The 24,950-nt window shown below is 47.9% G+C and overlaps 9 protein-coding genes across 9 annotated transcripts; 3 read left to right on the top strand and 6 right to left on the bottom strand.

Moving 5' to 3' along the window:
- Positions 1–5,151: 5,151 nt before the first annotated feature.
- On the top strand, positions 5,152–6,234 carry N7537_000601 (regulator of G-protein signaling domain-containing protein; the record flags this gene model as incomplete). The annotated part of the gene is made up of 1 exon (XM_056891659.1): positions 5,152–6,234. One exon carries the CDS (start codon positions 5,152–5,154, stop codon positions 6,232–6,234), a length of 1,083 nt encoding a protein of 360 aa, XP_056756654.1.
- A 1,130-nt stretch (positions 6,235–7,364) lies between these two features.
- N7537_000600 (RUS1 family protein) lies at positions 7,365–9,636 on the bottom strand (the record flags this gene model as incomplete). The annotated part of the gene is made up of 7 exons (XM_056891658.1): positions 7,365–8,144; positions 8,208–8,252; positions 8,350–8,690; positions 8,774–8,837; positions 8,971–8,983; positions 9,055–9,164; positions 9,490–9,636. 7 exons carry the CDS (start codon positions 9,634–9,636, stop codon positions 7,365–7,367), a joined length of 1,500 nt encoding a protein of 499 aa, XP_056756653.1.
- Positions 9,637–10,356: 720 nt separating this feature from the next.
- Positions 10,357–10,780, bottom strand: N7537_000599 (alpha-ketoglutarate dehydrogenase subunit KGD4; the record flags this gene model as incomplete). Its single annotated transcript, XM_056891657.1, has 2 exons — positions 10,357–10,640; positions 10,705–10,780. 2 exons carry the CDS (start codon positions 10,778–10,780, stop codon positions 10,357–10,359), a joined length of 360 nt encoding a protein of 119 aa, XP_056756652.1.
- A 453-nt stretch (positions 10,781–11,233) lies between these two features.
- N7537_000598 (uncharacterized protein) lies at positions 11,234–11,440 on the bottom strand (the record flags this gene model as incomplete). Its single annotated transcript, XM_056891656.1, has 1 exon — positions 11,234–11,440. One exon carries the CDS (start codon positions 11,438–11,440, stop codon positions 11,234–11,236), a length of 207 nt encoding a protein of 68 aa, XP_056756651.1.
- A 412-nt stretch (positions 11,441–11,852) lies between these two features.
- Positions 11,853–12,729, top strand: N7537_000597 (mediator of RNA polymerase II transcription subunit 18; the record flags this gene model as incomplete). Its single annotated transcript, XM_056891655.1, has 2 exons — positions 11,853–12,346; positions 12,411–12,729. 2 exons carry the CDS (start codon positions 11,853–11,855, stop codon positions 12,727–12,729), a joined length of 813 nt encoding a protein of 270 aa, XP_056756650.1.
- Positions 12,730–13,424: 695 nt separating this feature from the next.
- On the top strand, positions 13,425–15,252 carry N7537_000596 (putative DNA 3'-phosphatase Tpp1; the record flags this gene model as incomplete). Its single annotated transcript, XM_056891654.1, has 9 exons — positions 13,425–13,515; positions 13,572–13,729; positions 13,802–13,914; positions 13,975–14,280; positions 14,335–14,462; positions 14,560–14,696; positions 14,750–14,810; positions 14,873–15,018; positions 15,088–15,252. The coding sequence occupies 9 exons, from the start codon at positions 13,425–13,427 to the stop codon at positions 15,250–15,252; spliced, it is 1,305 nt and encodes a 434-aa protein (XP_056756649.1).
- A 1,710-nt stretch (positions 15,253–16,962) lies between these two features.
- On the bottom strand, positions 16,963–18,516 carry N7537_000595 (uncharacterized protein; the record flags this gene model as incomplete). Its single annotated transcript, XM_056891653.1, has 1 exon — positions 16,963–18,516. One exon carries the CDS (start codon positions 18,514–18,516, stop codon positions 16,963–16,965), a length of 1,554 nt encoding a protein of 517 aa, XP_056756648.1.
- Positions 18,517–18,518: 2 nt separating this feature from the next.
- On the bottom strand, positions 18,519–19,336 carry N7537_000594 (uncharacterized protein; the record flags this gene model as incomplete). The annotated part of the gene is made up of 3 exons (XM_056891652.1): positions 18,519–18,715; positions 18,932–19,284; positions 19,323–19,336. The coding sequence occupies 3 exons, from the start codon at positions 19,334–19,336 to the stop codon at positions 18,519–18,521; spliced, it is 564 nt and encodes a 187-aa protein (XP_056756647.1).
- A 1,441-nt stretch (positions 19,337–20,777) lies between these two features.
- On the bottom strand, positions 20,778–24,117 carry N7537_000593 (putative NRPS-like enzyme; the record flags this gene model as incomplete). The annotated part of the gene is made up of 4 exons (XM_056891651.1): positions 20,778–21,170; positions 21,288–23,464; positions 23,515–23,782; positions 23,839–24,117. 4 exons carry the CDS (start codon positions 24,115–24,117, stop codon positions 20,778–20,780), a joined length of 3,117 nt encoding a protein of 1,038 aa, XP_056756646.1.
- Positions 24,118–24,950: the final 833 nt, after the last annotated feature.

The raw sequence follows: 24,950 nt of genomic DNA, 5'->3' as shown, positions 1-24,950 counted from the left end.
CACTATATTCTACACATCCACAAAAGCGACGATCAGCCAATTCTAACTATAGATATTTTAATTGACACAATATGGTATGTTGTAGGTCAATCCAGGCGCGTAACATGAAACAGCCATTCCCTACACAGTAAACACAGCATATATACCCGAGGTCCGGACTGCCGATACTCCGGAGACCGGAGTGCATATGTCGTATATGGTAACGGAATAGCACCCAGATACCCCGTGAATTGTGAATTGTATAGCAAGTCGCTTATCTTACACCCATAGTTAACATGAATGTCATAGCTATCTGTGGTTGAGGGTCCAATAAAACCTCGAAAGAGAAATGGCCTTTAGCGCCTCAGGTGATAAGACGAAGTCTAGAACGAGCTAGTCAAATAGATTCCCCACAAAAGAGAAAACCGCATCTTTTCCCATATCTGGCGATAAATAGATTACCCAAATTCGCAATATCCAAGGCTGAGTGAGTGTTTCACGTAGCGCCGGGAACCGAGTACTCCAGAGAGTCGAGTGTCATCATCATCGTGGCCCCCGAATGGCTCGAGCTGAGATCTGAAACGTGTCTAGAGTTGATCTCGATCGTTCTCTTGCTAATGCCATATTAACTACTGTATCTCAGGTTCATGTTGTTTTGGGGGTTTTTTTTTTCGTCTAAAATCAAAATTGCAGTTGAAACTGTGGAGAAAAATGAGGTCATTCGCGGCACCTGCCGTCTGATCGACTACGCTGTGCTGTTTTGGGATGCCGGGTGACTTTTCCTGACTCTTCCTTGTATTTTAGTTTTTTTAGTTCTGTTTAACTTCCAATGTTCTCGTGTTAAGTCTAGCTAGAAGGGGCTGTGGAGGTGTCTTACTGGTCTGGAACCGCGTTATATATTGCTTCTCTTCCGAATCAGTGATGATCCCGTGTAGATCTGCAATCTTCTTCTTAGATGATAATTTCTTACTTTGTGACTGGCTCAACTAGTGACGATAGTTCTCGGTGGTAATTTCGATCCCTGCCATGATTAAGTAACTCCATTCTCATCGGCTGCACATCATATGTTGTGAAGACGATATTACAGGCTAAAGACGGTTTCAGGGGTAGATCCGGGGGCATATTGCTTGGTTGATTATATTTTCTCCTTGCTTGACTCGTATTTAGCTATAGCTTTGGCTATTACTTAGCCTTTACTATGTACATGTACAGCGTCACTACCTACAGTACATCGAACTCGTGGGATAATTGTAATCATACAGATAATGTCGGCTGGAAAGACCAAAAATAAGTTCGAACTTTGTGTATAGCAAACCAAGTAAGATACCGAGGGTACTCGATATGGATGTCATTATCGTCAAGGATCGTGCAGGTACTAGTAATATGGGCGTAGATGCACGAGTCAATAACGACTATAACACACCCCTGTTCATCCCCTCATTCTAGTGATGAAAAACGGCATGCCTACCCCGTAGGTGTTCCAGCAAACATCCTGGTGATAATCCTTGAAGCCATCTGCAGATGTGCCACAATCTGCCCTCCACAACCCCAAGGAACCGCAGTGCGTCGAATACCCCATACACGGGAGGGAAAAGAAGAAAAAAAAAAAAAGCAAGGGAAAGCACGCGAAGGAAGATAAAAGCCTCATCCTTCCCACTAGCAACATAATTCCCCGCCAGCATTAGGGCCTACAGTAGCGCCACAATGGAAATGTACCCCATACATGATCAGACAGTAAGACACGACCCATAAAGAAAAACAAAAGAAAAAAGAAAAAAGAGAAAAGAGAAAAAAGAGAGGAGTCACATATCCACTTCGCTAAACGGGAAACACACATTGTTCTAGACGCATTCAAGGCCAACACGCCAAGAACAAAAGGGGAAACCGAAGGCCAGCTCGGCCACGGTAAGGGCGTACCTTGATCCCGTGCGCACCGATGTGGGGGGTTGTTGTCCTCGATGCCTTGCCGTGGACATCAGACGGGGAAAATTGTGGATCTTCCTTTTTTCCTTTTCCTATGTTGTATGGACTATTTTGTTTTAGTCTTAGCCTGGAGACGATCGAAAATTGGGGTTTGGGGGGCCTTGGGTGGATATCTCATGCAACCGCTTGTATCCCTGTCCCTGCTTAAGACGGGCTTGTTTTCACTTCGCCATGACAGACATGTGGGTAGACTCCATGGATCTAACTTGGTCTTTGCGAGGCGCGTGTTTTGCGATTCGTGGTTGGGATTTGCTGGGATAGCTGCGGTAATTGCGTGCTGCCTTATCGCGCTGAGGTGTTTTTACTATTGGGGTTGACGTGCTGTGCGTGATTTTGCTTTTTGCTGCATTGCATTTGCAACGTATGTGAATGCCGCTGGTCGGTTTACCTATCTATCTGCATGCTGTAGCTGCTCTCTTCTACCGTGCATATTTCTATATCGTATGGCACTTGACAGTTCCTCCACCAGTCTGTGCCCCGATTGAATTTAATTAGTTGCATAACACCAAAAAGAAAGATTGACTGTTTTGCTATCTGACCGTCGAGGTTGTAATAATAGTTGGTTATTCTGTTAGTCTGGACCTTGAGATGGACTCGGTACATGGCAAGTAGTAAAGTTGATCCAGTCCTGGATTCGTCTTGGATTCGCCCCATAATGCAACTAGTATCTATTAAAATAATCACTTGTCTTCTATGTTCTAGCCTTTGTCATGTAATCCAGACGTCTACATGGCATTGCTTATGTCTTTGACCTGTCAAATCCAAAATGTGAGGTGATAGGCAAACCAAGCTTCATTGAGCCATGTTCACAGTAACCTTATCTCGGGCCAGAGTGTTCGTGAAGACAGGTCTATGACACAATCTATGTTTCGAATGTCAACCCTATGTTGTACGGATACTTCGTATTCTTTGTATGTGATAAGAGATATAATAGATACTCGAATCTTCTTATCTGCGAAAAGAAGTGGATCGATAAGGCCGGAGGTCCTTGAAGCCTCCGGACAGATCTGTCTCCAGCTCCCAAGTCTTGGCCCTCGGTTTCAATCGGCAGTATCACCCACTTTTGTGTGTTTGATGTGGGCTATGTCGCAAGGTATGAGCCCATTATTTCGGCCAAACACTGTACTCCATCTTGAGGGGAAAAAAATACGTAAATCACGATCTTCATGTCAAGCGTGAGGGATGGTGTGGCTTGGCATGCATAGAAATGCGTATGTGTTCTACAATATGGGTAGACTCGGGACAAACCAAACAGAACATGAATCATGATAGTGGCGACATCCGGATCTACGAGAAAAAAGAAAAAAAAACTCTGATTCCACGGGTGACTAGGGTGTGGAACTTGAATCCATCCAAGGGGGGGGGGGGGGGTCAGATCATTCACTCCGTATATTAATGTCTTAGTCGCTTTTTCTCTTTCAGGATTTACGGATGTGGCGATCGGATGGATAGGCAGAACTAGAGTGCTTCGACGGGATTTCTAGAATTCTAGAAGGTCTGGGCAATTCCGGGTGCGGTCACACTGTTCGGATATATAGCCCTTCGTCAGTTTGTATATATCTCTATACAACATAGGGTAGCATTGAATTGAAAAATTTGTCGACTCTAGACGCTATTACCATTTTCATAGTTCGAATACTAGTTATTCGGGTGACTACTAAACATATTTCGCCTCCACCAAATCAAGCGGTATTTTCTTTCAGAAGCACGTTGCACGTTGTACCTTGCCGAATCCCTGTGAATTCCACATACGCGTCCACGAGTCCCGAGTATGTACATATTAATTAATTATAGGAAGACATTGAGACAAGCTTGTGTGACAAGCTTGTGTGACATTCCAATGTGGTACAGATGATCTCAAGAACCGGGTTTGGAATGATCGGCAGGGCCATATTGGCATTGAACACAAGCCCTAACTAGTGTACGGAGTATACCGATATATTATAATTTGATTTGAGTTTTTATAAACTTCATAGTTACTACTAAGGTGACAGGGGGGTTTTAGATGACGTGCAAGACAAAGCAACCTTGGGAGAGTGAGTACCTTCGATGCAAGGGAGGGAATGCCGTGACACGGCCTTATCGTGTATTTTATGGGTATTGGTCTGGTCATTCTTGAGTTATAATACCATAGAACCGTGGGTCGAGGATTGACATTCCGGTCTCGGATGGCGTGCTAGCGGCCGGGAGATAAGAGTCTATCGTGAATTAGGAAATACATATAAGAGTTAATATCTCAAAAGGAAATAGAATAATATTGTACGGAGGACGCCGTAGTAGGACGAAAAATGTATCTTGAATCACAGAAGAGTTCCTCGTGTTCCGTGGTGGAGTTCAGGGGAACGAAAATTCAAACTTGCCACGTTGGGCGCATTGGTCGGTTTTTTTCTTTTTTCTTTTTTCTTTTTTTCCTTCCAGAACCCGTGGAAGCTTACACGTATGACTTCTGGAAGGATTGTGGAGTGATCACAACAAGGAGAGACATACACATGTTACATAATACTTGATCTTGTAAGGTTGTTCGAAATTTACATTTTAATATTGACAGAAGACTGTACGGAGTACCTCTTTTACATTTTCCAAGTATCCCTTGCAGATCTTAGGCGCTTGTTCAAACGTGAGAGTTCAGCGTGTCGCCACAATGAGACAAAAGGCGAAGGCCAATCAGAAAATTCTAAGAAAAGAAAGACCTGAATAAATCGAATTAAGAAATACAAATGAGAAAAAGAGGGACCAAAAAAGGAAAAAGAAAAGAAAAAAGAAAAAACAATTATGACATCTTATCGAAAGAAGGATCCACTTGGGCGCAGAAACTAGTTTAGCGTCTCCATCTAGGCCCACTTGAGTCTACTGAGGTGCCCCCCCCCCCAATAGCCCAAGGTATCGTCATGAATGATTCCAGAATCCGCCCTTGACCTTTTTATTCTTCTTTAGTGCTTGGATTTCCACTCGGTCTTTTTTATAAAAATTTTTATATCTTGTCCTTATTATCTCATTTTATATTGCCCTGTCTCTATAAAACTCCTATCCTCCGATACTCTCTCATCCCTGACTCCTCCGTGCGAATCCTATATGCCTATATCCCGATAACCCGCCGCTCTTTTAACCAAGCTGGAGCCTCGTCCAACAGGCAGGGGACGGCCGGTGAGAAAAAAGCCGATTAAGGGTCCCCGACGCAAACTATACGCTATGCTTAAAAAGAAGACGTTGGCTCCGTCCCTCTTCTTCCGGAACCACAACCACCACCACACTCCTACCGCAACCCCCGAATTGTCCCCCACCTCCTCAGACAGCGACTCCGAAGAGGATATGGAATCATCTGGCTCCCGGCCGGTCAGCCTGGCCATCTCGTCGGGGGCCTTCTCCATGCGCCCGACTCTCGACGAGGTGCTGGCCAACATTGCTCCTCCTCCATACACCTTGAGCGCCTTCATGGCCTACCTCTCCCAGAACCATTGTCTCGAAACCTTGGAATTCACCATGGAAGCCAACCGATACCGTGATTCCTACTACGCTCTGGCCGAACGGCTCGGTCCCGCCGATATGGAATCGGAATGCCCCGAAACCCAGCACCTGCGAATGCTGTGGCAACGCCTATTGACTGCATACATCTTCCCGGGGTCACCGCGCGAGATCAACCTGTCGAGCGAAGTCCGAGATGCACTCCTGCAGTACAAGAATGTGCCTACGCCGCCCGTGCCGGAAACGCTAGATTCCGCCGTGAAGCGCATCCACGACTTGATGGAGGAATCCATCTTCCTCCCCTTCGTCAACAGCCACACCACCTCCCCCTCCATGGGTCCCTCCGAACCCTTCATTGGCCCCGACGACTTCATGAGTCTATCATCGACGAGCCTGGACGAGCACCCCATGAAAAGGGTCCGGTCGCGCGTATCGAAGCGCATCTCCCCGCAGTCCTCTACCAAGGATCTTCCCGCAACGGGCCACAACCGCTCAACCATGTCCCTTGGCGGCGTGCATGCCATTGGCAAACGCACTTCCGGCGCCCTGGTCAGCACTAGCGGCGAGTCGGCTTACCTGTCTCTGACCGATGACTCTGGCTCCCCGCAGTCCAGTCCCACCGCCGAAGAGCCCATGACACCGCCCACCACCCCGCCTGCCAGTGAGCCGCATCTACCCATTCACAGCCCCAGACTTCGCACCGAGAACCCTTGGAAGAAGATGGGCATGAAGCTTGGCTTTAAGAAGCGTTCCACTGGTGGCAGCAGTGGCAGCAGTCGCGATCCTAAGATTCTTGGTCTTGACGACTAATTGTCTTCTCGTTCCTCCCTTTTTTGACTCCGACTCTTTGTCGACATATACAAAACCTACAAAACACACCCTTTTGTCTCCTGACTCACGACAACTACGAACCCTGCAACGACACTTCTCATCTCAAACACATCTTGCATGAAATACCGAAATGCATCATCCCACGACTTCATTCTAGCCTTCGTCGAGCGTTTATATTGGCGGTGTATGAGAGCATGACGCATTGAAAGCATATGATACCGGCGTTTTCTTTGTTTTTTTCTTTTTCTTTTTCATCATGGGATGTCTCCGGCTGAGCATCCTCATTTTTCAACTTCGTTTTGTCTCTTTTTTTTTTTTTTTTTTTTTGCGGATGGCATCACGGGGACAGAAACCCATATATATCATATTCTCATATATAGATTGGATAGAAGACCTGTTGGCTTTTCAGGTCTTCTGGGCACACGGCGTTTTTTTTGACGAGACATTGTCTTGGTCTCCATCTCCCAACACTGGGGTTTCATTTATTCAGAATCAATAGACTTGATACCCCTCTTCGCATCAATTGTTCCTGAACGGTAAACCCGTAAATAGAGTGTAAACCGTACTTTGTGTTCATAGTCTTGAATTTGCTACACAGGCATGCATAGGCCATGCATTCGACCGTTAGGGCAATTCCAAACCCAACAGCACCAAAAACCAAGACCTCGACTCTTACCCACATTCCCAACATGTCTCAATTCAAGACCTTGAAATAATACCCGCCGTGATCCGAGCAGGCAGCCGAGTATCCTTTCTCACACCCGAAACTAAGGCTTATCTAGACCTTTCTCGATCCTCCCGGTCACACACGTCGGACACCCACATTCAGACATGTCGCTCGGGAGCTCGGGGAGACGTAAATATAGTCTTCCAATGGTCGTAGTACAGATGCACACGTAACCCCTTCGTAAGCCCTTCAAGGATTAATGCTCATGCAATGTTCGGCACTGCGTCAGATGGGTTCTTATTGATGTGACTGCGATATGTAGTTATAGGGATAGATCCGGACGAGTGGAAAATCAAAGTAAAAGGTAAACGGCAGAAGCAAAAATAAAGCATAAAGAAAGCGTAAGTGTAGGTGTAACTGTACATTAAACTAAAAATCAATATCAAAGATCAATCCTCCGTCCACCCCTCGTCTCCAAAGCCGCAATATCAACATCCCACCCAACACCACTCAGCCCCGTGAGATACCTCTCAAAGCGATTATCAGAGTTTAGCAAAGCAAGCGTCCCCTCCACAACAGTAAGAACCGCATCGATAGAAGAGCCCATTGTAATCCGGGCTAGAACTCTTGTAGCTAGCAAAGCCTGAGCCCACGCCTTCAATTGATGTTCAACAACACAACCCTGCTTCAGAAGAATCGAAGCATGCCATTTCACATTCCCTCCCTTATTCGACAACGGCACGAGAAACAAGATATAAAACTCATTCGCGAAAACAGCCGCAAGTCGCTGTAGCGGGAGGGTGCGTTGGAACGATGTGTTACCTGACCCAGAACCGCCGAGGAAAGTAGACACCGACACGCCTATCTGCGCGGATCCTAGGTGATGGGTGGTTGTGTGCGTGCTTGAGTGCTGCGTCCACTGCAACGCTCCGTCTCGGTAGAAGATACGCTCGTGTTTGGATACCTGTGCTGGTGTGAGGATTGTCCATTTATTTTTGGACGGGGTGGGTGTGGTAGGATCGAGATCGAGTTCTAGTGCTAGACCCCTGTCTGAGTCAAGGAGTGCCGAGAAGACGATGTTCGCGCGCTGTCGGTTTAGACTTGTCATTTGGACGGCGCGCACGGCGGCGTAGTTCATGCTTAGATGTAGGGCTAGGAGGACTAGGAGGAGGAGCCAGGTTGTGCTGAAGCTGGTTATGTGGGAGATGACTACAGATCCGACCTGTGGGGGTTGTGGTTAAGGGTGGGTTTCTTGAGAGAGTTAGGGGTGGGATGGGATGCTTACCAGCATGCCGAAAAGAGAAATGACTGTCTCCTGAGATGAGTCTTTCTACACGATAAATATATCACGTTAGCTCTCTCTCTCTCTCTCGCTATAAATTCTCAAACGAGACATTGCATCACGGGAATTTGAAATCAGCACATACAGCATTAAGCTCCGCCAAATTCCCCCACTTCGCAAAATGAGCACTCAAGCTCGCCTTCGAGCTACCCCCAGCTACACCGCAGAGGGCCCTGAGGACACCGGCTGTGCTGAGGACAATCACCCGCGGCGGTCCGGCAGGAACACCCGGCGAGAGACAGTCGAGGATCATGGCGACATCGTTGAAGACGTCTGCTGCTAGTCGATAAGTTTTGCATTCTGGCTCGAGGGCTGTGCCGACGCGGTGGGCGAAGCAGATCGTTGCAATGCGGCCCGATATATCTTGTAGGATGTGTAGGAGCAGTGCGGATGTTGGAGAGGCGTTGGCGTTACCGACGCCGACTCCTGTATATTGAGTTTGGTGTTAGTTGCTTCTCTCGGGCTTTGATTTGGTCTATGAGAATTGGGCTGGGTGGTGGGATATGGACCTTGGAGGACGGCTCTGGAGGAGAGGAGGCCTGCTATTGAGCTGCAGAAGGCTTGAAGAGAATCCTAGGGTGGATTGGTTGTGTTAGAACTATGTTCTGGGTGTGTCTTAATATTCCTCTTGGTCTGGTTGAGCAGGGTAGTTCGAGCCACGAGGTTTCTGCTTTCTGTCGCTGACAGCCGGGGATTGTATGCTCACAAAGATTTGATATCTGGGTTGAATATTAATACGTGTAGAATAGGGATGTTTCATGCATTCCAACAGGCTATTGTCTGTACTCACGGGAGATAGTCATTGCTGACACTGTGGGGGTATCCAGAGGGAAGAAAAACATCACCCAGCGAGCTGAATAGAGGCTTAATTGACCATGATGAGGTAGATGAAGAGGAGCTCTGTTGTGATAGGTCAGTTAAGATCGAAAACTTTTGAGGTGTCAATATAATGTTGCGTGTCTTTCCGAATCATGCAATGACATCCATATTTTGAACCAGCATGTGATACATCGAGATTGAATGGGCACAATTCAAATAATATCTGTGCTCCAGTAATCAAATTCATTATGAAGTGATTGGCAGATAGATATCCGACGACATTAGGGGATGTTGGCCTGCCCATCGACAAAATGAAAGACCACATCTAGAACTGACTTGGCTTGTGTGCCATTCCAAACATCCAGTGTTAAAAAATCCAATAGGGAAGTGAGAAATGACCACTTACTATTACGTCTACTCGGCCAGCCGGTGTCTTTGAGGCAGTAATTGGGGAAGCGACATCTCCCGAGTAGATGTAGGTTGCAGTAGGATTTCCAGCCTCGTCTGTCTCCCGGAATGTCAGCCTATTCGTCTCGCTCGTAAGGGAGGTCATGTTCAACCAGGCCTCGGGATGGGAAGTAGACAAGGGTTACTCGGATCGAGGTAGAGTCGGGGAGGCACGTGCTTGAGTCCACGTACCTTACGATCCTTGATACTTAATGTTAAGCCTATAGTTCGATAGCTCTATAGCTCTACAGTGTATAGTCTAGAGTAATATACGCATATCAGAAAAGTTTAGTCTTGCTTCGAGAAATTCATTTCTTCGAATAGTGCTCACAGAGCCTATGTATGTAACAAGAATCATCAAGTCCCACAATCTATGTATAAAACGAACACTCCGCTTTTTCGACATCAAGACGATACAGCTGCGTGTTGCGCATGAAAATAGAACACCGAGAAAAATCAACCACCAGCGCCGGGTACAACGAGTGAAAAAAAACCCCCGAGAAAAAAAAAAAGAGCGGCAAAGCATCACCGCTAGAGAAAAACGTTCTTGTGAATGGCCTCCAGCCATCACAAACAACATGGTATAAAGTGAGAGTTTTTGATCTCGGAAACTCTCGGAACGAGTGAGCAAGCATCAGATCTGTGTTCCCAGCGACCACAAAGGCATTGGCAACGCCACGGTCGGGCAAAGTCAAGATGACCGCGTTGCAACTGCCCCAAAATCGAGATCCAAGACTCAAGCTCATTCATCGCGCAACTTCCATAGGAAGTGTCATGCCCCATTCATACATTTTGAGAAAATTGTATATTTTGCCCGAGGGAACGCTTATGCGAACATGCTCGCGCCGCCAGTCTCAATGGCATCAATCTCAGCCTGAGTCCAGGGGAGACGGCCGAAGCGCGAGGGGAGCTCGGCGCGATCGAAGAACTCGCCGCTCTGGGGCTTGACAGGGCCAAGCGAGGCGCCGGAGTGGCCGCCAATGGTGCCGTTGAAGGAGGAGCGACCGAGAGGGCCGTGCTGCTGAGCCTTAGCACGGTAGGTAGCGAAGGAGTCAGGGAGAGAGCCGGTGGGAGAGGCGGGGTGAACGCGAGGAGAGTGATCGATGGACTCTGGAATATGAGGTTAGTTCAAGTCTAGGGGATTTGGAGCTCGGAAATGGGGAATATCACGTACGAGGGACGGAGCGCTTGCCAACGAAGCGAATGAGGGGAGTGCGAGCAGTGCCGCTGAGGATCGAAGTGACACGCATTGTGGTAGTTATGTAGGTATTAGGTGTGTTGAGGTGGGAGGTTGGTAAGATCAATTTGACGCGGGAATGTGCGAAATTGAACGGGTCCGGTAGTATCCGAATCCGACCGAGAGGAAGGTAGAGAACGAGTTATAGTGTTTCTATAATGCAGTAAGAATGGTCTCGGGTATATGAAAGAAGGCGAACGCGTAGAGAATGAAGAAATTAGTTCGAGGATTCGAAGGAGGAGGGGAAGGAGGGAAAAGACTGGAAGATAAGAAGGGTAGGGTTGCCGTTTTGGGAAAAGCCGATTCGGAACCGGGGAACTACTATATGTCCGTATGTAAATTATGTACACGGTATAATGGAGAACAAGTACTTCTACTATAATTTACTATTGAAACATCAACAGTCTATATTGTACAGACTACATTAAGTACACCTCAACACATCGACACATCGACACATCGTACTTTACATCGGGAGCAGATTCCGATGCAGCTTCTTGCCTTGGCACCACAACTCCGTGTTTCTCCATGAAGCCATATTGCCCTCTTTCCGATCCTTTCCCATTTCTGTGACTCCGGTGAGCTTCAAAGTGAGCTCCTCCTCATTCTCGGTGCCTTCTTGGTGCCTGGTATTTACTTCCCCCCTTTCTTCGAGATCCAATCCGCCAATCATCATCCCTCTCTTGGATCATCAGGCCATTCTTCCCCATAAACCAGTCAAGCTTATTTGTCCCACACAGCTTAGACCTTTTCCCCCGCAATCGGAAGCAAAAGTCCAACGCTTCCTGGATTAGAATCACATCCTTGACAAGTCATCCTTGCACCGGAATTGATATTCCAGAGAGTTTCACAACCATCGGAAAAAGGTCCAACATTTCGGGAAAGTACAACAATTGAACACGCCAAGAAACAGACCAAACCAAACAGATCAAACAGGGCCATTAGACGCTATTAGCAATAAGAGCGACACATAAAAAATAATTTGAGCTCTGATAACGTTCCTTGGAGAATTGCGCCACGGAAGCTTGGACCCTAACTAAACACATCCCGGATTCACCCGCTGCATTACACACAAATCAGACAATATGCACGAGCAGTCGCTTTTCGCCTCGGTTCCAGTTCACCAACATCATGAGCTTCTTCAGCAGCTTGCTGGATTGACTGCTATGCAGCCCCGCCATTGCCTAGAGCGGCGGCTAATCTTCAAGGCCTACCGCAAACCAGGTGTGGCGGGGCGCACCGGAGCCAGTCAGGACCTTCAACAGGGGGACCTGCAACGGCTCAACAAAATGCTCAATGGGAATATGTACTACACCCAGGTGGTCGGCCCGGTTTCCGAATCGGATTTCGGATCCACTGCCCCCGTCGATCGAGACACTCAGATGGCCGGCATGGACGACTCGAACCCTTATGGATCTTCATCGTCTCCATCTTATGACTATGAACGTCAATCATGGAAGTTGGAGTTTCGTGATATCCCTGAGGCTGGTACCCGCTCAGCGGTCACGTCACGTCTGATGTCGAGCGCGACGCTGCCGCGGGGAGATGTCGTGCAAGCTATGAATGCGTGGGGCTATCAGTGAGTGGCGGCCCCCCCCCGAGATCGATATTATGATCGCGAGCACTAACGCTATTTGTTCTAGTTTTACTACTGAGTATGTGGTCGAAGGTGATATGTTCATCCACAATGACATTGCTATCTTCTTGCATCGCGTGCTGCACTACCCGGGTGGTGGTGAGTTGAATCTACCCCGGCGGCAGCTGCCTGCTTTGAAGGACATGACTCTGTTTGAGAAGAGCGGAAGCTATGTGCTGCAAGCCTTCATCATTGTCCAGGACAGTAGTAACCAGGAAACAATGAAGACTGCATCACAGCACCTCTTTGGCCTGCGCGAGCAGTTGAAGTCGGCGGTTGTCCTAGAGCAGGCAGATCGACTGTCTCTTGATACGCGGGCGAAGTAGATGGCCACTCCTACTTCGGTTCGTTTGAGCATGCCGGAGACTACGGAATACCCGGTCTCTGGCGACGGCGTTGATAGACATCTCGAACTTTTTTTTAATCGGGGGAAAAGAAGAAATATACCCATCATAGCAATCAAGTCACCTGAATATTTTCATTTTCATTCCCTTCTTGGGCTAAGAGTGAACACAGAAACATATATGACCCAAAAGACTCCTAGAGTCCCATAAGTAAAAGATCAACGCCTATACTCCTGTCCAGATAGAACTTGGCTGAGCGGGTAAACCCTCGCAACTCCTATCTAGATAAAAGCCAATCCCCTCCCTTCTCCCCCAAATCTCGCGCGAGATATCATCCGTCTGAGCTTGCGGTGCGTTCCGGCGCCGTGGCATTCATTCTCCCTTTCCGGGATATCAAAATGGGTTATTCCGAGTTCACTTCTTTTCTCAGGAGACCGTCTTCCATCCTATCTATTTTTCTTGTGTTTATTATTTGAATATATCGCACATCTGCCTGTATAATGTCCACTTTAATATTCAAGAACATGTGACTTCGTGATTTCTCCCGCGTCTCGGCGCGTCCAACACATATCTCAGAATCAACTGCAACTCACGGCGAAAACCGATAGAATCAACCACCACACACCTAAATTATCCATAACCCTCTCACGACGTTTTCACTCGCCCGGACTGTCAGAATGGCGGAGGGAGCAGTTAAGAGAGGCGCCTCCCCCACTCAAGCCATCTCTCCACCACCATTGCGCCGGAAGGTTGAGACAACGGTAACCAGTAAGTCATTACTGTGCACTAGGGCGTTCCACCTACTAATAGTAATTAACGCACAGAGAAATCGGCCTCAAACTTCTTTACCCCGGCCTCGCAAAAGAAGCCCGAATCGATCACATGGCGCGTCATCGGCACCAGTGTTATTATCGGAAAGCAGATCACGGGCAAGGCAGCCCCTCCCACTGAGAAACTGCGCCGAATCGCTGGCTTTGACTTGGTTAGTGGTTGGAACCGACCGCTAGAACAGGCAGCGTCGAAAGACAGGGAGGCACTGCTGACGTCAATATAGGATTCAACCTTGATCAAAACAAAATCGGGAAATGTTTTCCCCAAGTCTGCCACTGATTGGCAATGGTGGAATGCCAAAGTTCCAGGGCGACTGAAGGAGCTCAATGCTGAAGGGTATGTCCAGACTCGGGATGAATGATTGGTTGTGTTCACTCGAGCTTATACTTTTAACAGCTTCCAAGTTGTAATTTTCTCCAACCAAAAGAAGATCAGTGTCCAGAAGGATATCAAGGGCGGACGGAGTGATTCGAAAAGTCTGTCAAACTTCAAAGAAAAAATGACCGCTGTCATGACGGAACTGGATTTCCCCGTCAGCGTCTACGCGGCCACCACAGACCCTGAATATAGGAAACCCCGTATCGGGATGTGGCGCGAGTTCCTGGACGACTATGACCTCGACGTTGCGGGTGTTGACTTTCCCGCATCGGTTTTCGTTGGTGATGCGGCTGGAAGGCCAGGTGATCATTCAGCTGTGGATCTGTAAGAGCATCATAACTGTTAACATGTTGTGATAAAATCTGATATCGGCTCTAGAGGACTTGCTACCAACATTGGTATGCCATTCAAAACCCCAGAGGAGTTTTTCCTCGGACAGATCACAGAGCCGGCGACGATGGGCTTTGACCCTAAGTCTTTCATAAAGTCGGATCTCGAAGAGCCGGGTATGTGTTTGTTGCTTTCAATGAACTTGCAACCCCCCCCCCCCCCCCCGGCAAGAAAACCCAACTCTAGAAGATTGTTGACACGTATTCATCGCAGCCAAACCCTTTGCTCGCAAGCACCCGCTCGAACTTGTTATCTTCTGTGGCAGCCCAGGTGCCGGGAAGTCCACTTTCTACTGGAACCACCTGGAGCCTCTAGGCTATGAACGAGTCAACCAAGATCTTCTCAAGACGGTAAGTGTTATAACCATAAAACGAAGCCAAAATCGAATACTGATGAACAATAGCGCCCGAAATGCCTCAAGGTCGCCCGCGAGCACTTGGAAGCCAAGAAGTCCGTGGCAGTCGGTACGTCGTGGCATTTATTTCTACCAGCTTCGGTTTCCAAGCGATCTAACCCGGCTACCTAGATAACACCAACGCCGACCCAGAAACACGGGCTCACTGGACATCTCTCGCGAAAGAGCTCAAGATTCCTATCCGTTGCGTACAATTCATCTCCACGCCAGACCTATGCCGGCACAACAACGCCGTCCGAGCGTCCAACAAAGAACTGGTATGTATTGGCAATATCCTCATCTCCATCTCAATCTAGTCCTCAATCTTACATTCTCATCCCGACCAGAACCCCGAATCCCGAACCTCCCTTCCTGGCATCGCTTTCGGCGACTTCGGCCGCCGCTTCCGCGCACCAACGCTGGACGAGGGCTTTGATGATATCATCCCCGTCGAGTTCCAGTTCCACGGCAGTGAAGAGGCCAAGGGGCTTTGGGGCCAGTACTGGATTTGAAAGTACCAATGACCAGGACTGGTATATACGTCCCACCACTTGCATACTACTGCTACTGACATCCCGTGGCTTATGCTTACGTCTGTCTGCATCGTGCTCATCGTAATCCTGATCTCTCTTTATCTGCATGCTTTGAAGCTGAACCACGGCTCGTGTCTACGAACTTATTACCTGTTGGCGGGGTTTCACCTGATCTCAAAAATGCGAATGTTGATCTCGACTGCATCAATGCATGTTTCGGTTCTGTGATAATCTTAGATCAAGACATTCTCAGCTCTGCCGTGGACCCTGAGGGAGGGGTATGGGGTGCGATTTGGGATATATTGTATGTGTTATAGTAAAGACCATTATCGTGCTTCCCCGGCTCATGTCCATCTAAGACATGACCTACATCCCCCCGAGATTCGCGCATAACTACATTTACATACTTACATGTAGTCTTGACAGTAAGCGATAAGCAATTAAATATCACGTTCAAGTACACAACACAACCCTAAGTACACTCAATACTCCATCGCTGCCTAGTGACACCTCCACTCTACTGTTCCCAGTAGACGCAATTTGAATTTGTAAAAGATGTCTCTGACTCACAATATCAGAAACCAACGATTAGAGCGACCCTCTTTGCCAAGCCAAGGCACAGACAGGTACAGGCACCAGCACTCGCACTAAGCTCCTCTCCCAATCCGGACATGTCTCAAGTGGATCATACAAGACTTGTTATCATGTATCAAAAGCCCACTCCAGTCGTTCATGTATCTTACGTATGTTGTGAAATAGAAGTTCAAAATAGCGGTAGCTTCACAACGTGGCTGACCCACAGTACCAGGTCACTTCCTCTCCACTGTGTTATTGTACATGTGACTCATCTACACGCGCTTCCCGCTGTATTCTTGACGTGAACAGCAAATCGTGAATAGTAGATAGTCACTTTCGATAATGTTCATTCTATTATGCGCCGGGTCATCCCTTCTAATGATATGTACATGGGTGTTTCAATAGATTAGGTTCATATTTGAGAATTGTAGATGTAAATGTAGATGTAATTATAGACATTTGCATATGATGGTCATATGTGGATTGTGCATATATGCATATAGAAACATGGTATGGTACTTTTTTCAGGTGCTTTTTTTTTTTGGCTTTTTGTCCTGTTCTGCTTGTGGAGCAGAGGGATGTGGGTGGATAGGGTTGAAGTCTATGGGGTACAACGGCTGGTAGGCTTGGTGTATGGGGGGTATAGTATATAATAGACACAGAACAAAAGGAGAGGAAGGAGGGTAGGCACACGCAGTCAGTTGGGGGGGGGGTTAACTTTTCGTTCTCTTTTTCTGTCGGCTGTTGAAGGGATTGTGGTGTCTTTGGAGATGTAGCAAGACATCCAGGACGAAGAATTGAGAAGAAAAAAAAGATAACCCCCCCGGAAAAGACAAGACTCGGGGATATAGACAAAGGAACGGCATGATTCGGGGCGAGAACAGTAGTCGCTGATCCGGATCGTAAGTCATGAGAGTCATTATAAATAGAAGGTTCAAAAAAAAATCAAAATCAAAAGAGAGACATTAATCGTAACAGTGCGGGCGAGATTGAACGAGTAATCAAAAGGCGCGCGGGGAATAATCTATCGTCATTATCGTTGTGGATCGCTTGGAAATGTGAAAAAAAAGTAAGGAGGGAAAAGGAGAAGAGCCCAACGAGAGGACTCAGGTCTCAAGATCGGGAGACCAAATCCTGGAAAAAGCGGAAGAAATTCCTCTTTTTCTCAGAACGGCAGGGACCTGCAATCTCCGTAGCTGGTGCCACAGTCATTGGGCCGACGATGTCCTCATCCCCCATTTCGGGAAACTTGTCGTTGTCATGCAGGCCTGGGATACGGACTTGTTGGCAAGGGTGGATATTAGACTGGGTGAGCGTAAGAGCAACACCATCTATAGCGCTGAGCTGGTCAAGAATGGCCTCGTGCTGCGTTGCCCACTCGCGGTTGATCGACTCCCATTTCTCGATGGTAAGCTTGTAGATGTTCGAGGTGACGCCGTAGTGTTCACCAGTGCGAACGAGGTGCTTGGCAAAGTTGCAACGCGCAATATCCCAGTCTGCACGCATCTGCTGGAAATTGCCGAGGTCGCAAACCACAGGGTCGTAAGGCTCGGGCGTGATGGTGAAGTTGGCGTGGCCGAGTTTGTTGGTCCATTCGTCGTTGGGATCGGAGAGAACCAGGGGTGTTACGTCGCCTGAGACTGTGCGCACGGTGCTGGCTCGCGGCCGGTTGAAGGAGGCCACGGAAGGCTTCGACGAGAGTGGTGGCGAAGGAAGAACTCCCATAAACCTCGGGTCTGAGGTCACATTATAGTTACAGTGCGGTTCGCTCGCGTCTGCGACTGACGGAGATTGCAACGGCGACTGGACACGGGATGCTGCGACGCTTGTTGGGTCGTCTCCCATAAACGGTGGCAGGAGAGGTGTTGTCGCTTTCTGCACGTCGTTGTCGTCCTGGCTGAGACTATTCGCGCGAGTGATATCAATTGGGCGCGCGCCGGACTCGCTCGCGCGTTCCTCGAAGATCGTTCGCGCGGGAGAAGGGGGAATAGAATCGACCCGGCTCATGGGCGTGGAACCAACGATGGGGCTTGCCAAGGCGGAGGAGGCTGCCGAGTTCGCGCGTAATCGTAGATCATCCGGGAAAATATCGCCTTCTGCACCACTGGAGGATCGCTTAGTCTTCCACCGGGCTGACATAGTCGAGATGTGCGAATTAATGCGCGAGGCGCCCTTTGATGAGACACTGTCTGAGCGTCTCTTTTTCGGTGATGGGGCAGTCTCCATGCCAGTAACACTCAGGTCGTAGCTATTTGAGTTATCGACGGGAGCAAAGTATGACTCTTCTGCAGACATGTCGTGACCGAAGTGCTCTAAAGAAAAGTCTAGGTTAGCAACTGCGGTATGACCGGGGAGTTGTTGCGGTGGCGATTGACACATACGGAAATAATGATCTTCCAACGAGTCGCGTGTGCATTCCTCTTCCTTGACTCCGCTTAAATGACTCCGACTGGGACTGTCCATTGAATTTCCCAGACCTGATGAAGAGACAAGGGAAGAGACGGAGCTAGAGACCCGGTTGTGGCCTGCGGCGGAGAACAAAGAGATGGCAGGTGAGGCCGGCGCGGAGGTATTAATATTCAATGGGGAGTGCGGCTGGCGTGTAGTTGAATCGGCCGCGTCGAGACTTTCTCGTGTCGCGTCGATTGTTTGAGACAGTTTGTACATTCTCACAAAGTGAGCGCCGCTGGTGGACGGGGGGGCTGGTATATAGAGGATGGTTGCAGTTCAGCATTGGATGTGAGGGGTGACCACAAGATAAAGAGAGACAATGCTTTCAAGTCATTCCCTAATGGCCTTTGGGCGGGAAAGGACGTGGCGGTGTGATGAGAGAGAGTAATAGTCCGGGAAACGCGGGAACTGAGGTCTAGGGCCAGTTAGCATCCGATGAAGATTGGAAATACAAATATGATTATCGTCCAGGTAGGAAACTGTAGAAAATCCCAAAAATACACATGAAATTTAAAAATCCCAAAAGAAAAAAGAAAAAAAGAAAACGAATTCCACCGAGCGACGTGGACCAAACAAGTTGACGAGACCAACTGGCTGGGCAGAAAGAGAGGGTTTCGGTGCTTTTGCTTACAATCGGCAAACGGACTGAACGAACAGGGAGATCCTGGGTCGTACAGACTCTCTACCCTGGCCCTTTTGATAGAGAGAGTAGACGAAGGTGATAGAGAGAATGGGAGGGAAATGGGAGAAATGATAGAACTGAAGAAGAGATTACTATGTGGCTCTAGATGGTCCAAACAACCGTTAGTGGAGAAATTCCATGAGATTCCCAAAGAAAAAAAAAAGTTGACTAAACCTCTCTTGAACAGACTAAACTTGCCGATCCATATTCCCAAGGTTTGCTCCGTTGAGTTCCGGTGGTTGACACTGCTTGAACCATGGTATTGAAGAGTCTGGAAGGCGTTCTTTCCTTCTATTTTATCCCTTTTTTTTTAAAAAAAAAAAATCAAATATTTTTGTACTCTATTTTATCCATATTAAGCACTTTGTATGTACCTAGGTAGAATATATCTAATTCGATTGTTTTTCAAACCACCCCCAACGGCTACACAGATATGTTGTGTAGCCCAATGTTCTACATCGATTACCCCCAGAACCCTTTTCTCAATTGGGTACAAAGTCCAGTTGTGTGTGCGATCGGCAAACAATCTAGACTAAAGTGGATTCAAGAGGGGAACGATTATGATGCCATTTCGACCCAGCCGATCGGTCCTGATTCGTTCCATAGATTGGGGGAAAGGTGTTGGATACATCCGCTTATTATCTTTATTTATCCAGCTATGGTCTGTTTACTATGTACGTACCCCTCTACTCCATAGTCGGTTACCATTCGGCCCAGAATAACCACTGGGTATAATCCATCCCCATTTTACGCACGGACTGGTACATCCACCCCGTTTGTATTAGAGCTCCGACAATGTTGAGCAACCGCGGACAAGGTCCCGTCCCGTAGAGGTCAGAACTTTGTCCGAGTATGACGAGTAGGGTAGCACAATGGAGGGTTATCGGTTCGAAATTTTGGAGGGCACGGAGTGCTAGGTATGTATATTGGTGTCCTACGAGAACTTGTGCGAACTCCGAACTAAACCTGGGCCACAGACATGAGAACACTACGACAGTACAGTAGCAAGTGGTACTAGGAGAGGAGAGGAGTGAACTACCATCCAATCATAAGAACTATCGGAATGAATAGGTACCGGAGAGGGGAAATAGAACCCTTCCACGGCTGGAAGGAAGCCAATTCATTCACCTTTGGCAGACGTCAGGTCCACATGGCCCCAACCAACGTTCTCTCGGGGAATTCGGGATTCGGGGCATTTTTCTATGATTGGAGAGGCGAAGGGGAAAAAGTAAGAGAGCCATGGTGTTTGGCGCCACTGCCTCTGCCCGCCGGGAGTGCCTTCGGGGCTTGAAGTGAGCCTTGGCACAGAGTAACCGGGATGAATTCTCGGGTTGTCAATTGTCAATGGGACATGCTGGACAAATCAACTTTTATTCTTCAGGTGACTTCTTGATACTTGTGATATATCAGATTCTTTGTCTTTTTATTTTTGCCCCTGGAGATCTCTCCGATCCCATCTCTCGCTAAGGCATCCCTGCAGGTCACTAGGACAGAACAGACCACTGTGGATCCCAAAATGACATAGGCTGAGCCTTCTATGTCAGGTGGCCAATCATGACCACTCGGCAAAAAACAAAAAGGAAAAAAACAAGTAAAAAGAAAAACCTAATCATGCGGATTTCTGAGGTGAATCACCCAATTAAGCCCTGGAGAACCATGGACGGCCCTCCGATCACGGGCTGGTTAGTCATGTTCAAAAACCTCCAGGTTTGGAAACATATAACATAATATAGGCGATATACACAGTCTTGGACATTTAAATCTATTCTTAGAGGCAATATATAATACAATATAACTAAAACCGCCATTGCTGCAGCCAATTTCGCATCAGCGAGGAGGAGACCGGGCCTAGGGCTCTCATGCTGACACTTGCCTCCTTCGCCCGCCGGACATCCAGCGCCACAGACAGGGCACTGCCCTCGTCTTGTAGCCCGCGGTAGAACCCCAAAAGCTTGAGCGCGGGCTTTGAGGCAATATCCGCACTGCTGGGGTTGGTTATACTTTCCAGCTCGGCAATCCATGCGGAAAATGTAATTGGCTCGACCGCATACTGACTCTGAATTGCTGTTATCAACGACGACCATGGTGCTCGTTCCGGGTTCGTGAGATGAAACACGGCCCACCGTGCTTCGGGTAAGCTCTTATGGCGTGTGTTGACAATTTCCACTATAATATTGGATAGAGTGTCCTAAATAAAGCAAGATCAGCGGTAGGTCTTGGCCTTTTTTTTTTTTCCCTTCTTTCGGCTATCCGGCTCTGGGAGCTGGTCGAAATATACAACATAGTGCTCGTGATGGGGGCTTACCACTGGCACCCAATCGACCGCGGTCGAGCCCAGTCGGTTAGGGATTTTACCCATGGCTTTCGATGTCGCGATAATTGTCGGTAGCCACTCTTGCGGATTCCATTGTCCGCGCGTGGTGGTCGGCCCGGCTATCTGCCCGACGCGATAAACCGATGTAGGAACATGAGATCTTTGGGAGGCTTCGAGACAGATCCGCTCGGCAATGTACTTGGATTCCCCGTAGCCTTGAGGGAGAACTACGGCAATGTCCTCCATCGGTACTTCCGGGATCGAAGCTCCCATTTCTGGGGTCCAAGCGCCTACCGTGCCGACTGAGGAGATGAAGTGGAGATGAGCGTTGCTGCGGCTGCTCAAGCTAAAGTCTATGAAGCGCCGCACACCCTGGATGTGGGTGTCTTCAAAGGAATCGACGGAATGATTGAAGTCGACTTTCCAGGCGTTGTGGATAATGGTGTCAACTGAGTCGAGAAGGTCTTCGTACTTGGACTCGTTTAGCCCGAATCGTGGTTCTCCAAATGAGGCTTGGAGGAATTCGACCTTGTCTTTCCAGTCCTTTGCGTCAAGGTGCAGTCCTTTCTCTTCGAAGTTTTTCTTCTGCCGAGATTCGGCATCTGAACGATTCAGGCAGTAGACCTTAGTGATGGAATAGCTACTTAGCAGAGAATGCAGGAGATAAGTTCCCAATGAGCCAGTTGAACCAGTCAGTATCACAGTCGAAGGTGAACGCAATCCATTCTGAGGGTAGATTTCCCGGGCTGGAAGATCGGATGTATACTTGTCCACCAAACTCTTGATCTTCTCTGCTCGCGGGATACCAGCTTGGGTTTTTCCATCTAAGATGGCCATTACAACTTGAGACAATTGGTCGATGGTGGGGTTGCGATAAATCGTCTGGGTGTTGATGGTTCCTGCTTTCACATCCGCCCGACATAACTGGATGCCCTTTTGCAGCACCCGAGAGACATGGATGGTCATTAGAGAATCAAGACCAGCAGTGTAAAAGTCCTGAGAGTTTGCGATCTTGGAATTTTCCAGAACATGGGTAATAATCTGGCGAATATACTCTGTAACGCTCTCGTAGTCCAGCTTGTCTGGCAGACACTGGTCCAAGTCATTTTCGGGGTCTTCGGCATACATCGCATCAATCTCTTTCTCGTAGTCTCGAAGCACCGCCCGACGCTGCACGCTACCTTTAGGAGTCGTTCTAAATGGCTTCGTCTTCACTGCAAACCGGATCTTGTTCTTCATTACCCGGCCATGAGCCGCAATGGTCTGATTAGCCACTTGCACTGTCGGCCAAATCTCCTCAATAAAAAGCTTTGTATCCATATCGGGTCCTCCATGACTCGGCTCGATGAGAAGTCCAGCCTGGAACCGGGACTGGCCGACTACCACTGCCCTTCCAACCAGCGGGTGTCCTCCAATGATAGTCTCCATCCCGACAGGAGTGAACTTCTCGCCGTTGCTTAGGACAATCACATCATCCTTACGCCCGTGGAACTTCCACAGATGTGGGTTCGTCGGGTGTGGGGTGTAGAGATCGTTGGTTGGATACACATTGATGTCGGGGTATGTGTGGAAAATTCCCTTGAAGTTGCGCGCATTCTCCTGTCGAGGAATCACCATCTCGAATACACCGTCGCCGACATCTTGCATGTCGACTCCGTAGGCTTGGTTCCATTCCAGGTAACCCCAGTTGGCTGGGTCTTCCGGCACCAACCCTGGGATCACACCGGCCTCGCTGCTTCCAAATATGGATATTATCTGGGTATACTTGCGCAATCGGTCTCCGGTCTCTAGGGGCAAAGGTGCGCCGCCGAAATAGACTGACTTGAGTTCTTTCAAACAAACTAGTGCTTTGTCGGAGTGGCTCATGTCTTCCAGGATCGAAGGTGGACAGACTGCGACTGTAGGGCGAGCAGTATGCAGCAGCTCTATCATATGGTCGACGGAGAGTGGTTTGTCTGGGCCGATGAGAGTGGGAACTTCGAACCACACTGAGAACACGAATGATATCAGTCCCATTAGATGGAAGAAAGGTGTCGTGGCCAGCACCAGTTCAGTTTGATCCAGATCATGGAACATAGATGGCTGACGACCTGCAGGCCTTGCAAGATGAGAAAGAGAATCGATGGTCATGAAGAAGCCGTTGGTGAGATACACCGGCTTCGGCATGCCTGTAGCGGAAATTAGCGCAGGTTCACAGTGCCATATTCATGGAATTTACCTGTCGTTCCAGAGCTATGGATGATGCATGTTGTGTCATTCTCTGCATCGGCACAAGATTTGGTATATGAATAGTGGTGCAGACCACGCTCATCACTGAGGATTTTCTTCATAGTCGGGACCTGGAAGATATCCAATGCCGAAACAAGTCCCTGGATCTCTAGGGTTCGTGTCTGGCGCTCCTCGCTGAAGAAGAAATTGGTGCAGTTTGTCGTTTTCAGTAGATGAACATGGGCTTCGTCCGAGTTTCTAGAGGAAGGCAAGAAGGCCTATAAAAATCAGTCCGACTGCTATATCTTCAGCTCCAATTTCTTTATTTTCCTACCTGGTATCCAGTCTTCTGGCATGCCAGCATAAATATGAAATAGCGCACATCATTGCTCCCCATATAGGCCAAAGTCTCTGGAGATTGTGCTGGTCCAATGAGGCTTTCAATCCACCAACACATGAAGTTCACGGCTCGTGCAAGGTCTTTGATGGAGAGGTCTTGGAACCCATTGCTTATTTCCGATCCCTGCGGTATAATTGCAAATCGTTGACTGGGATTGGTTTCAGCACGATGATCTACCGTTCTCGCAAGCAGTCTTTTCTGATGAGATTCCATGCTCTTTTTTGGTTCAAATGATTTCGATGTCAATGTAGTGATAATGCTGTGGAATATTGAATAGAACAATGCAATGTGTTAGGAACTATACATTTCAAGGGGGGGGGGTATAAAGTCCATATTTATATCCAATATAGTTCTAAGAAACGACCTAATATCCAAACCAAATTATCTGCGTTCGGGGGGTCAACGAGTGGCAAAGTACTATTCATTATTCTCATTATGAACGATATATACTGTACAATATAAGACTTCAAAATATATGTAGGTCATACATTATGGGGGTAACTGGCATGAACGTGTAGATCACTGCTTATATGGCACTAGTTTCACCCCACTTAGAGCGTGCCGAGCATTACTATGCTTCATTTCCGCTTCATAACAATTGAGTCTTTCCATATGCTCGGGATATTAGTGCCGGACGACGTTGGGAATGTGAGTATGGAGTGTATATGTCTCAATATAGGTGGGCCCGACATAGGAAATGGGTTACACTAATAGTCTTACCAAACGATCCATGTATTATCATCTGTAGATCAATTTTACACCGAAATCTTTTGTTGCGTGAATTCATACTGAGGAATATGAATTGGAAACCTGACATGATGCATCACTGTTCGTCAACCGGTCATAGATACATACACAGAGGATGATCATTAACGGCATAAATCATCCCAGTTGATCTGTTTGTAAGGGTTGAAATATACAATCTCAACAGAATTGAGGTGTCTGCACTTCTTTCCCGCCAAATGAGATACCAAATTTATAGTAGTCTTTATCTCTTTCAAGGCCTCATCACTCTTGGCTCGTTCCTGAGATATATCGCTAATGAA

This window comes from Penicillium hordei (genome assembly GCF_028827395.1).
Source record: "Penicillium hordei strain IBT 12815 chromosome Unknown utg000001l_segment0_segment0, whole genome shotgun sequence".
Lineage (NCBI taxonomy): Eukaryota > Fungi > Ascomycota > Eurotiomycetes > Eurotiales > Aspergillaceae > Penicillium > Penicillium hordei.
The sequence above is the reverse complement of the archived record's forward strand: the minus strand, read 5'-3'. Positions and strand labels throughout refer to the sequence as shown.